At 50.9% G+C, this 12,611-nt stretch overlaps 1 protein-coding gene across 1 annotated transcript; it reads left to right on the forward strand.

The window, feature by feature from the left end:
• The first annotated feature begins 1,225 nt into the window (after positions 1–1,225).
• Positions 1,226–11,943, forward strand: Rp1l1 (RP1 like 1). The gene is made up of 3 exons (XM_027390039.2): positions 1,226–1,843; positions 5,376–5,517; positions 7,015–11,943. The coding sequence occupies exons 1-3, from the start codon at positions 1,226–1,228 to the stop codon at positions 11,850–11,852; spliced, it is 5,598 nt and encodes a 1,865-aa protein (XP_027245840.1). The 3' UTR covers positions 11,853–11,943.
• Positions 11,944–12,611: the final 668 nt, after the last annotated feature.

A 12,611-nucleotide genomic window follows, 5' to 3' on the forward strand; every position in this document is an offset into this window, starting at 1 on the left:
GTGGAATAAAAGTGAAGACTTTTTCTACAGATTTGGGGAGCTGGGAAAGTCTGGGGAAACAAGAAGAAGCTGGGTTTCAGAACAACCTGGCTGCCATAGGCAGAGGGGAGTATGGTGACCTGGGACAGGAGAAACAGATGAAAGGGTTTTGCAAGTGTCCCGTGGGAAGCAACAGGGCTGCTCACCGTGGGGTAGTGGGAGTGGAAATGGACAGTGGGAACAGGTCTGTGCCTTAGTCTCTCCTGTTGGTGGCAGCAAGCTGATAATCACCCATAGAAAAGACTTTAGGGGGACCTTAGACATAGCTTTAAAATTTTGTATTTTTTAAACATTGTGTGTGTGTGTGTGTGTGTGTGTGTGTGTGTGTGTACATACACTCATGATGGTCAGCGAATAACTTTTGGAAGTTGGTGCTCTCCTTCCACCATGTGTGTCCCAGAGATCGAGCTCAGGTCATCAGTCTTGGCAGCAAGTACCTTTTTACCCACGGAGCCATCTTGCTAGCCCATAACTTATTTTTAATACCAATGCAAACAACAATCTAGTGAAGAAAACATGGGCCATGAAGTGATGCATCTGGCTTTAAGTTATATAGACAACTGTTTCTAGTCACCTTGTCTGATTCCCTGTCCCTAGAGGGTTTGGAACCAGTGCTTGAACCCAAGACATCCACCTGACAGCTGGAGGAATGGAGTTGAGAGAGACAGCTCCCCAGGGTTGATGGGGAGACAGCAGGAGAGGGAAGCCGGCCACCCAAAGCATTGTACCTGTGAGTATCACTCTTTGTTCTGTCTACCTACATTTTTTAGATGGGAAAACATGAGGACATTCAGTGCGGGTGGAGGACAGGTAGCATGTTGTCAGGAGAGGGCAATAGAAACAGCTAGAGGAGGGAAGAAAATAAAGACTTTTCACCCTTGCTCTATGTTAAGTGCTCCAGATGTATAAATTCATTTGCTTACTATAACCCCTATCCAGAATAAGCTGAATTCTACAGATGAGATTATGTCATGGGGGGTGTAGGGGTTGGCATAGATTTTTCCAGTGCTAAATCTTTGCCTTTTAACCCAGATGGATCGAACTGTCTCTGCACAGCTGGATGGACCTAATTTGCGGTGTCAGGAAGCACCTCCATAATGAAAAAAAGAGAGTAGATAGTCCTAAGCTATGACTTGCCTCTGAGCCTCTCTTCCTTCTTTGATATAGCTGTCTGGGCCTCCACATCATGAACAGCACCCCAGGAGACACAAAGGATGTTCCTGCCCCAAGCCGCCGGCAGTGTCTTCTGCCTTCTGTGGCTCACACTCCCTCTGTCACCGAGGTGACACCAGCTAAGAAGATAACCTTCCTCAAGAGAGGGGATCCCCAATTTGCTGGGGTTCGCCTAGCTGTTCACCAGCGTACTTTCAAGACCTTCAGCGCCCTAATGGATGAGCTGTCTCAGCGCATGCCTCTTTCCTTCGGAGTGCGCTCTGTCACCACCCCCCGGGGCTTACATGGCCTCAGTGCCCTGGAGCAGCTGCAAGATGGGGGCTGCTACCTCTGTTCAGATAAGAAGCCCCCTAGAACTCCCCGAGAGCCAGGCCGGCGGCAAAGGAAAAGCCCCTCTGCTGGACAGTCACGGGGGTTTGAAGGTGGCCATGAAGCTCCAGAAACATCCTCTTCCTGGAAGGGACTCATGCCCCCAAGGAGGCTGACACTGGTGAAGAATGGGGATCCTAGATGCCAGCAGACAGTGGTTCTCAGTCACAGGAACACCAGGAGCCTGAAGGCCTTCCTCAGCAAAGCCTCGGAGCTTCTGCACTTTCCCGTGAAGCAGGTGTACACAATCAGCGGGAAGAAGGTAGGCTCCCTGGGCATGGGGGGCAGGCATTACCTTTGGACCCAGGGTCAAAATACATAGTTGGGCTAGGAAGGCATCCGTGATTGCCCACTGCTAATTAAAGGTGAAGTGTGGAGACATTGGGTCAAATTTGTTAACCAAACAACCATCATCAGGCTTGGAGAGATGGCTCAATTAATAAAGCACTTGCCAGGCCAGCGTGAGGACCTGAGTCAGATTCTCTCTCTCTCTCTCTCTCTCTCTCTCTCTCTCTCTCTCTCTCTCTCTCTCTCTCTCTCTCTCTCTGCCACCCTACTCATAGCTCCCACTTAGTAAGTGCTTAGCACACAGCAGGCTATGAGCGTTGCACATACTCCTCATTTGTTATGCCATCCTCTCAATAGCATATTTCCATGAGAGTTTAGGGCAGGAAACAGATCACTTAGGGTACCTTGAGCATTGAGAGATTTAGCACAGGACATCAGGAGGCAGGTCTGGAAAGCTGGAATGTGGGATTGGGGCTGGGTCTGTAGAGACAGCTCACCACATCCTGCAGGTAGCTCCTGCCTTTGCTGGAAGCACTGTGAATGTAGAGTTCAAGAACACATTGGTGGGGTTGACAGCCAATGGGAAGCAGTTCTCAGAGAGCACAGCTGCGTCTCAACTCTCAGGAGTAACTGGAGGGAAGAGTCTGCCATGACCACCTCGGCTGTCATCACCTGATTCTTACATGCATATAGCGACACCAGCCAGAAGTGGGATGAGGTAGTGTCTACCAAACAGCTTCCTTCTCAGTCTTGATCAAAGGCACCAGTGCATGGAGAATACAGCCTGCACTCAGTCCTAATGCAAAGGCTAGTTAAGTGTAGCTGGTACCTTTCTAGGTTCTGCAGAACATGAGTCTCTGACAAAGGTGGGGATTTCAGGAAACCAAGCTGATATAGGCTGATTTAGTTCTATCTCCCCACAGTCTGGGCCTGTATCTGCTTAGTGCTGGGGCCTCCTATAGTCAGAACTGTATTTACTAACCAGTGTGGTGGTGCATGCCTAGAATCCCAGCACTCATGAAGGCAAGAGAATTGCATATTGGAGACCAGCCTGGGCTACACAGAGCGTCTAGGGTAGCCTCAAGAAATAAAAAAAAAGCAAAAGCATCATATCTACTTACTGCCACAAGCCACATCACCTCCATGATGTCTGTCTTCTAGTGAGAATAAGAGTCACTCGCATCCCCAGGTGTCTGTGGTTCACAGAAAAGCAAACAGTTCACATCACTTGCCTTGGGAATGCGTATCACATCCTACAGGGACACAGCTCGACCTCCTAAAGGGGTGCCTCTCAACTGGTTCCCATGTGGAATCTTCCAGAGAATATCCATCCCATTATTCCACATTATAAGGGTGATGGAGCATATAGCTACAAAGTGAATTCTTATTGTTTGTCTTGAGAGAGAGTCTCACTATGTAGCCCTGGCTGGCCTGGAACTCACTATGCATTCTAGGCTGGTCTCTGCCTCTCGAGTGCTAAGATCAAAGGTGTACATCACTATACTCAGATACACAGTCATTTCTATTGGTGTCAGCCCACTGCCTCGTATCTTCTGCTGTGATGTCAGCCATCTTCCTGGGTTGTACCCATGTTAAGTGAGCATTCTGTAAGCCCAAGATGGTGATCCTAAAAGAGAATGGATGAGGAACATCGTTAGCCAAAACAAATGTCTACTCCATTCCAGTGAGTACAAACTGCCCCCAACAGAAATGCCCTCATTATATAACTACAGTGGTTCAGAGGGGTTCAGTTTGATTAGCTTCCCACCGGGTGTCTGGCACCCACTGAGCAGGCCAATCTATCCATGTGATAATCACCTTTTGGTGACCACTTACCAGTTTCCTCACCCACCAGCCAGTTGTGGGGGAGCCTTTGGGAGCTGCTTCTCTAGATTTCCTTGCCACCAACCCTCCAATCTTGGTCTTTCTGAGTCCTTGACTCTCAGATGGAATTCCTAGCCACTACCTAGCCATTGTTCCTTCTGTAAGAGTCAATCAAATCCAATAATCCCCTGAACAGTCCCTGACACCCTTCATGGTCCCTGAGTGGATTTGTAATGCAAGAATCCCTGGCAATCCACTGCCTCCTCAGTATTTGTGAGATGGAAGAGAAATCTACCCAAAGAATAAATGTACCTTGAAGTTAAAAGAACAAAGGGCTCTCTTAAAGAACTGGGCTAGGTGGTAGAGTAAAACAAAGTTGTGTGTGATTAGGGGGAGGGGATATGTGTCCCTTGAATAAATTCTAAAGAGCACGATTGCTGGCTCATGTGCTTGGTTTTTGCAAGAAACTGTCTTCCAGATTGGCTAGACCACTTTTCATTCATATGGGACATGAGTAACAGGTCCTGATGTCCTACCTTCTTACATTTGGTGTTGTTGGTGTTCTGGGGTTTGATTATTCTAATAGTTCCATGGGGGGGTATGTAATGATAACTCTTTCTGCCAGCCGCCTGAGTTCCGCCACCATGTTAGGGCCCCCAAATAACACAGAGAGATTTATATTAATTACAATGCTGCTGGCCAGTGACTAGGATTTCTTATCTGCTAGCTCTGCCTTAAGTATCAATCATAACTATTAATCTATATATTTTATAAAGACTTATCGAGGATACCAGCGGAATTTGTCCTCTCTTCACATGGCTACCCTGCTGTTTACTCCATTTCCCAGAATTCTCCTTCTCTCCTAGTCCTGTCTAACTTGCTCCCCTATTGGCCAACAGTGCTTTATTTATCAACCAATAAGACAAACATATACACAGAAAGACATCCCCCATCAGGGGTGTTTGTCTCTTTGTTACTGAGCACACCCTTCTAATTTGAAATTATTTAAAAGAACACGATGTACACTTTAAAAAGTCCCTGACAGTGCATACTGCCATTCATGCTGTAATACAGGCCTTCAGATATACAGGGCCTCTGGGGCTAGGGAAATACTCTAAGGGTGAAGTCTATTTCCTGGAGTGATGTACCCTGCTCATCTCTGAGCCAGCAGTTGGCAGAAGCATGTCCTGCTGGTGCTTCTAAGGGAAGGGTAGAATTTGAGAATAGACGGGCTCTCTGGGAGAGCAGTGCTTTGCCCTCATTGGTTCACTCAAGAAGAGGCAACTGGCTTGAATTATACTGGAAAGTCACCAAATACTGAAGAAAACTCTACCTGGGGACATAATAGGCTGATAATCAGACATCCACATGAAAAGTGCTGCAAGAAATCGTGCTAAAGAGCACGATTGCTGGCTCATGTGCTGGCTCAAGTACTTTGGGTACTTTCTACCCAAAGTAACCTGTGGTCACAGGCTCTCAGATGGTGGAGACAGAAAATGAGATCCTGCAGGCAGTGGGTTCTCAGACCCTGGCTTGTGATGGAAGCATTGTGGGATGTGGGAAACCAGAATGGCCTGTGCAAGAGTTAGAAGAGCTGAGGAGATCCCATCTTCCTTCCTGGGCCTTCTGGAGCAGAGGGTCTCTGTAGACCAGGCTCCCAACTCCATGTTCCCCTCCTCCAGGTGGACTCCCTGCTGACACTCCTCGATGGTCCCTCCCTGCTGGTGTGTGCTGGGAATGAGGCCTTCAGACGTCTGGAGATGGAAAATGTTGGAGGGGCCAGGACAAGAACCTTATCTGGTGTGACTGCAAGGAGTGGACGTGGTGAGTAGGTTCCGGACCTCCATGGCTTCTTTCAAAGGGGACAGTGGCTCCATGGGCTTGGTTGTTATCACTTCCAGGTCCATGGGAAAGGTGCTTTGGCCCAGTTCCTAGGTCTTGCAGGCACTTTGGGTCTCTCTTGCTTCTTCCTTCTTCCATCAGCCTTAACTGAGCAGAACGTTGCTGGGGATGCTTGAGATCAGTGTAGACTTTGACACATGGAAATTTGAGCTCAAGGTTGCTGGGGTCTAAAGTTACCAATTAAGATTCCCGGCGGTATCTGTCAGTCCATGGAAACAGTAGCTCTTCTAATTCTAATAGATTCTTCATCTCAAGTATTTCCTGAACCCCTTAAGTCATTTGAAACATTCCAATAAAATTTGTTAAAAAAAAAAAAAAAATTCCCGGCAGGCATGTCATCGTGGAGGTGCTGAGCCCTGTGAGTATAGGTAGCACTGAGTCCTTCAGAGTCATGACTGTCTTAGGCAGTAGTGGTGGTCTATAGCTGGCTACTGTGATTAAAGCATAGCATGACCATGGGCCATTCATTCAGACATGTAGCTCCATCAGAAAAGCCCACAGTGGGCAAAGGTGTAGGCTTCATCATTAAAATATGCATTATTTTGAGAACATGATTCACAAATGCAGAATAAAATTACAGCCAAACTACTGGACTGATAATAGAGTTTGGTGAATAAACAAAGGGCTGTCCTTTGTGGAACTCCATTAAGAAAATGACCAGCAACAGTGCCAGCAGCTGTGGCATACCAGTGGCTGGGACACAAAGACAATGTCTGGCACATACTAGAAGAGCACCAGGCTTGCTTGATCATGAGGTCTGTCCTGCTGGACATAAGTGCATCCCACCAAGCATAGTTTGGGAGATGAAATGAGAAACACTCAGGACTCCATCTTCTCTGGGGCTACTTTATATCACCTGAGGCCCCACCCTTTTCTTCTGTCTGTGGGGCAGGCTAGACTATCACAAACTGGTGTGGTGTGTCTAGACCTATTCTGGCAATCTTCTTCAGCCCATGAGCCTGGCTATTGTGAGGGAGATGGATCACCATGATGTCGGCTTACAGTTTATGGTCAGATCACAGGCAGTAGCCTGAGCTTGCCTCCTGGACCAGGTCAATGAATTTCCACAGTGTGTTTCCACCTGCAATGCCCCAACTCTCCAGACCCCGATTGTGCTGGTGCCTTTCAGCAAGCATTCATATGCAGCGAATGTTCCGTGCAAGAAGCTTTCTGTGCAACAACTCAATGTACAGCAAGTACTATGTGCATGGCTGCATATACTGTAGCAGTGTCAATGAGCTGCAGATCTAGAAATAGCGGGTACCTGGTAACTTTGGGTCAGATTCACACTCAGTTCTTTCTAGTGCTCTGTAGCATCCACAGGACCTTCTGGAATGGCTCTGCCCTTGTCTTTCTGCTGTTGCTTTCTCCAGTAACTCAATGCCTTGTTCTCTTCTCTCTTGCTCCGCTGTGCAATAGGTGGCTGGGGACCAAATGCCAAGCAGAGTGTGATGCATTCGAGGGCCAGGTCTGGCAGCAGGCCGCAGCAGGTGTCCTTGATGTCAGAGAGATCTGGTCTCAGTAACCATACAGCACTGGGTCATCAAGACTGGGGAGGGCCTGCTTTGGACAGGCGCCCTCAGGACACACCTGCTCCACATGGCTCTTTGGTGGCTGCTGATGATGTGGAGAAGAAGGTCTGCATGAACGAGGATGGCAGCCTGTCTGTGGAGATGAAAGTCCGCTTCCAACTTCTAGGAGAGGATACCCTGCGGTGGTCACAGAGGGTGGGGCATACCAGTGTCTTCACTCCAGCCAGTGGGGAAGGCCAGGTCCTGAGGGAGGCTGATCCCTTCTGCTGTAGACAGGAAGGCTACCCCTGGGGGTTCTTGGCACATGGGGCTCAGGGACTGGGCCCCTATGATGGAGGATACCAGGGAGTCTTTAATTTGGACCAGGAATCACAGCCCAACTATGACATATGGAGGAACCCCCTGACCACCCCTGGGGGTACAGGTCAAACTCGAAGGAGGAGGTGGGGCCTGTCTAAGCCCTCTGGATGCAGGAGCCACTGCAGCCAGGTGGCCAATGATAGGAAAGGACATGGCAACAATAATGCCAGCCCAGTCTCAAGTCCCAGGCACCCTAGAAGTGCCCAGTCAGGCCCCTGCTGTCCCTGGACAACAGAAGGTGAGACAGACAGTGACACCTTGCATCCAGCCTCCTCAGCCTCTTCAAGTGGGGTTGAGCTAGAAGCTGAGAAGGGCCCCTGCCTAGCCACAGGACCCTGTGGCTTGGGACCTGAGACCCAAGGTATAGAAAGGGCCCTTTCTGATACATCAGTCAGTGCTGAGTCTCACGAAGGGTCCAGTGAGTGTGGTGGCCAGTGCCACAGAGGCTCAAGTCAGGTGAGGGTCATGGTTTCCCAGGGGCAAGCCACCCAAGGTATTTCCACCCAGAGCCTCTTATCTTTGAGCCGCATGGATTTTCAGACAGAGCAGTGTAATCGGAGCACCAGGGACCAGGAAGCCAGAGGTGAGCCTGACCTGAGGCTGCCCCTGGTTCCAGGCTGTTCTGGCTCTTCAGACGGTGAGAGAGGTGCTCTCTCAGCTCCTGCCAGTGCCCCAGCCCAACAAAGGCAGAAAAAGCAGAAGAGGCCAGTTAGTATTGTATGCTTGCCTGATGTCTCTATCCCTTGCCAAGGGGCTCAGAAAGGCCATGCCAGGCAGTGTCATTATTGTAGGGACACTCAACCCTCACTGGACACAGCCTTGCAGATGCCAATGCCTCAGGAAGGAGAACAGGCTTGCCCAGGAGGCCCCACACCACGATTTCCTCCAAACTCACCCAGTGCTGAAAATCAAGCCTCCGGGCATCTTAGATCACCATTCTCTAGGTCTCTTGACTTTCAGGACCCACAAGCCACCAGCAAAGCCAACATCATACCCACCAGTGACTCAGACTGTGCTTCCAGCTTTTACCATCCTAGCACTTGCTCTGCAGAGCCAGCAGGAGACACTGAGTGCCAAGCTCGCCCTCCAGCTCCCACTCCTGTTCACAGGGAAGAGGTTGGTTGCCTGTGGGAAGATGCAGGGACCACCCCTGAGCCTTTCTCACCCTCTGTTTTGCTGGACCCATGGCCTGAGGTAGAAGATCCTGGAACCCACCAAGATTGCTGCTGTTTACAGGTTGGAGCATCCTCTGTCCTCATAGTCCCCACTGGTCAAGCACAGGCACCCATCTCTGAGGCCTGCTGGGGGACCAGCAGCTTCTGCCCAACTCCCCCACAGGAGCAAACATGTTCCAGAAATGATCCTACAAGCAGCAGTGGTCCCAGAAGTGACCATAATCAAGCTGATGGCCATGATGAGCCCAGGAAGACTCTGCTGGGGAAGTCCCCTGGTACCAGGGGAAGCCTTGAGGAGCAGGCAGATGGTGGTGTGACACCCACTGCTCTGCCCCACACCTCTCCAGATGCTGTGGTTCGTGAGTGGCTAGGCAACATCCCAGAAAAGCCAGTACTCATGACATGGGAGATGGAAGGTGAGAGCACAGAGGTGGCCAGCGATGGCCCAGAAAGTCCTGAGGGGGACCTTGGTGATGACTGTTATTTGAAAGCCCTGAGGGAACTGGCTCAGGCCAGACAGCAGCCCCCAGAAGGGGTCACTGATGAGCAGCCAGAGCCAACAGGAGACCTCCCAGGGTCTGGTCCTGAGTACTACAAGCCAGGAGGTGACCCCCATCACGATGCAGCATCGGGTGAAGGAGTCAAGGCCCCCGCAGAAGCTGGAATAGGAGAGGAGACCACTGTGGACCATGGTGTGAGCCTATATGCGCTCCCCAGCAGGGTCTCAGCCTCCACACAGATCATGAAGGCCCTGCTGGGCTCCAAGCCAGACCGGCCCAGCAGTCTACCAGAGATCTCTAGCACAGTAGCCCAAAGGCTCAGCTACTCTGCTGGGGCCCTCATTGCCTGCCTTGCCAGGCTCCATTTCTTTGATGGCAACACCAGGCTTGAAGAATCCCCTAAGTACAAGGAGATGCTGAACATCTCCCAGGCCTTGTGGCCTGGGAGTGAGCTTGGGCAAGCCCAGCTGGCCATTGACCTCAGGAAGCTCTCTTCACACCAGGCTCTGCTGGGAACTGAGGACTTCACACCTACCTCCTCCTCTGGTGTGGATGTCAGCAGTGGCTCTGGAGGCTCCGGTGAGGGCAGTGTGCCCTGTGCCATGGATAATACCCTGGCTCCGGACAGGGTAGATTTACCCTTGAAAATCCCCTCTCAAAGACCCGATTCCGGGAACCAGGGGTACCCAGGGGTACTGAGTCATTCCACAGCCTCATCTGGCTCCCAGATGTGGCCTTGTGCCACCAGTGGGCAGGAGTCAGGTAAAGGTGGCAGGAACCAGAAGTGGAGCAACACTCCAGAACAATCCATCCAAAGCACAACGCTGGAAGAGGAGGCACAATCAGAAGAGAAAAAAGGGAGAGTAAAAGAGAGGCTACAGGGAGATGGAGTCCATGGGAAAGGGCTTCCAGAAGAAAGGTCTGGAGTCTGCAGTCAGGAAAAGTTTCCCGCTGGCTCCTGGGACAGGGAGAGCTCACCAGAAGACACCAGAATGTCAAAAGATGAAGCAGGAAGAGATGTTGCCTCCGGAGGACTATGGCCCCTAGATGGGAGAGAGGAACCCACAGAGTCCCCTTGCCGTTTCCGTGAGAGCAACTCAAACACTAATGAGGGTCAAAGTCTTCACGTATTGGAGCTGGGGTTGGAAGGGAAGTCCAGAGTGGCTGCAACGGGCAGCGAGCAAGCAGGTATCAAGGCCAGCTCAAGAACCAGGGAGACAAACACACCCATTGCCCACAGGAGAGCTCTGGACCCTGACCCCATCTGGGTGTCCAAGCTGCTGAAGAAGGTAGAGAAAGACTTCATGGCTCACCTGGCTGGTGCCATAACTGAACTCCGAGCCCGATGGAACCTTCAGGACAACAGCCAACTGGACCAGATTGTGACTGAGCTGGAGCAGGATGTGGGCCGACGGCTTCAAGCAAGCACTGTCAGGGAAGTGAGGAAGATCCAGAGCCGGGCAGGGAGGATGGTCCCAGAACCTCCCCGGGAAGCCCTCAGAGGTCAGACATCTCTACAGACAGCACTGCGCAGGCGTCGCCTTCAGGGCCTGAGAAACTTCTCAGCCTTCCCCGGCCAGGGTGCCCCCTCCCTCGCCTTGGAGGATGGGTCCACTCTCAGCACAGCCTTAGGGACCAGGCCAGGTGTGGGGGGAATGGGGGATGAGTTCTGTCCCTGTGAAGTCTGCCTGAAAAAGAAGATGACCCCTAGATTCCCAAAGGGTGCAACAGCAGTCTTCAGCGCACCGGTCCGAAAGGCCTTTGACTTACAGCAAATTCTACAGAGCAAGAAAGAAGGTAGGAATGGAGAGGCCATGGAGGTGCCCCCCCAGAAGGCAGGGATGATGTTGCCTCAGGAGGACCCTCAAACTGTCCAGGGAACTCATCAGAAGCAGGAGCTGAGGTTGGCCCCGGGGTCTGGGGCAGATGAGGAAGAAGAGGGGAAAGGGAGGCAGAGGCTGAGAGGAGAGGAGGACTCTGAGTTCTTGAAAGCAGGAGCTGGTTGCCATGTTCCAGAAGAGGACGCAGCCACTGCAAGAGAAGGGGAAATCCACATCAGTGCTGCACAAGAAAACCAGCAGTTAGAGGAGTGTATGACTGAGGAAGAAACCCAGCACCAGAGCTTTAGAGAAGGAGATTCTTGGGAGGCTTCAGGAAGACAGGGTGATGATGGTCACTCTGTGGAGACTCGGGATGCTTCCAGAGAAAGACAGTCAGAGGTAGAAGGAGGAAATCAAGATGAAAAGGAGAATGGCCCTTGGGGTAGTTCTGGAGAGAGCCAGAGGAGGGCAGTTTCTAAAAACATCAGCCTAGACCAAGAGGGGAGGCTCTACAACTACCATAGAAGGCCAGGCCCCCAATGCCACCACACAGCACACTCCTCCAGGGCATCATCTCTGGGCATCTGCTCACAGGTGTCTCAGAAGAGCTCAGAAGAAAAGTTTTCAAGTGGAGAGCTCAAGTTCACCAAGGCCAAGAACAGCCGGGTATTGCATGCAGAGAGAGAAGGTACCACGATGTACCCAGAGAGTTCCTCATCTGAACAAGAAGCCCCCTCCAGCCCAAGATCTCCAAAGCAGAGGGAAGGAGAAGTCTGTGGTGTGGAAGATGAAGAAACAGCTGGAAGCTTAGTTTGTACCCAGGTCAAGGGTAGGGTAGATGGCATTGGTCAGGACGATTTAGATTTCTAGACATCAAATGATAGGATAGCAATGAGTCTGAGTGATACCTGCGTAAATATAGTACCCATGTACCCAAGAGAGGCTCAAGCCACTGGGGATGTATAAGGAACAAGGACAAAGACCAAGGAACTGCTACCCGCCCTGGAGCTGCAGGCCTAGCTACTCAGGAGGCTAAGGCCGGGTGGATAGGAAGTTCAAGACTGCCTGGGCTGTAGAGCAAGTTCAAAAGCCAACTTGGGCAACTTAGTGAAACATGGTTTCAGGGTTTGGGACTATAGCCCAGTGGCAGAGTGCTTGCCTAGCTTATCTGTGGCTCCGGGTTCAACCTTGACAGTAACAGCAATGAAAAGGACTTGCCAAAGATGACCACACCATGCTGTCCCTAGGAGCTAAACTTCATGACATATTACCAGATGTCAGCCGGTTCCTCTATCCACACAGCTCAAGAGCATAGAAGGGTCTGGAAAGACTTGTTGGACCTTCTGTTTGTGTTGGCTCTTGTGAGGGAGTTGTGCGCGTGCTCTCTCTCTCCCTATCGATCCGCCGTTACTTTCCCCTTGGTTTCTCTGAGAACACTCACCTCTTTTGACTTTGAGGAACTTTTTTTGCTGGTCTGGACTATATGTGGTGACTCTGCAGATGTGAAAATACTTGGAAAAAGCAGAGACATTCAGGGTCATGGGATAAAGTTTGTTCTCAGCCCCAATGTCCTAGGCTCCATCCCCCACAATTCATACTATTTGTAAGGGGAAGGGGAAGCAAGGAGCC

This window comes from Cricetulus griseus (assembly GCF_003668045.3).
Source record: "Cricetulus griseus strain 17A/GY chromosome 1 unlocalized genomic scaffold, alternate assembly CriGri-PICRH-1.0 chr1_1, whole genome shotgun sequence".
Taxonomy (NCBI): domain Eukaryota; kingdom Metazoa; phylum Chordata; class Mammalia; order Rodentia; family Cricetidae; genus Cricetulus; species Cricetulus griseus.

Bases quoted from the DNA above. Each gene is read 5' to 3' on its own strand.
- Rp1l1 (XM_027390039.2), top strand. From the start codon at position 1,226: ATGAACAGCACCCCAGGAGACACAAAGGATGTTCCTGCCCCAAGCCGC. The intron at 1,844-5,375 runs GTAGGCTCCCTG...CCCCTCCTCCAG, and splicing joins ACACAATCAGCGGGAAGAAG to GTGGACTCCCTGCTGACACT. The intron at 5,518-7,014 runs GTGAGTAGGTTC...GCTGTGCAATAG, and splicing joins GACTGCAAGGAGTGGACGTG to GTGGCTGGGGACCAAATGCC.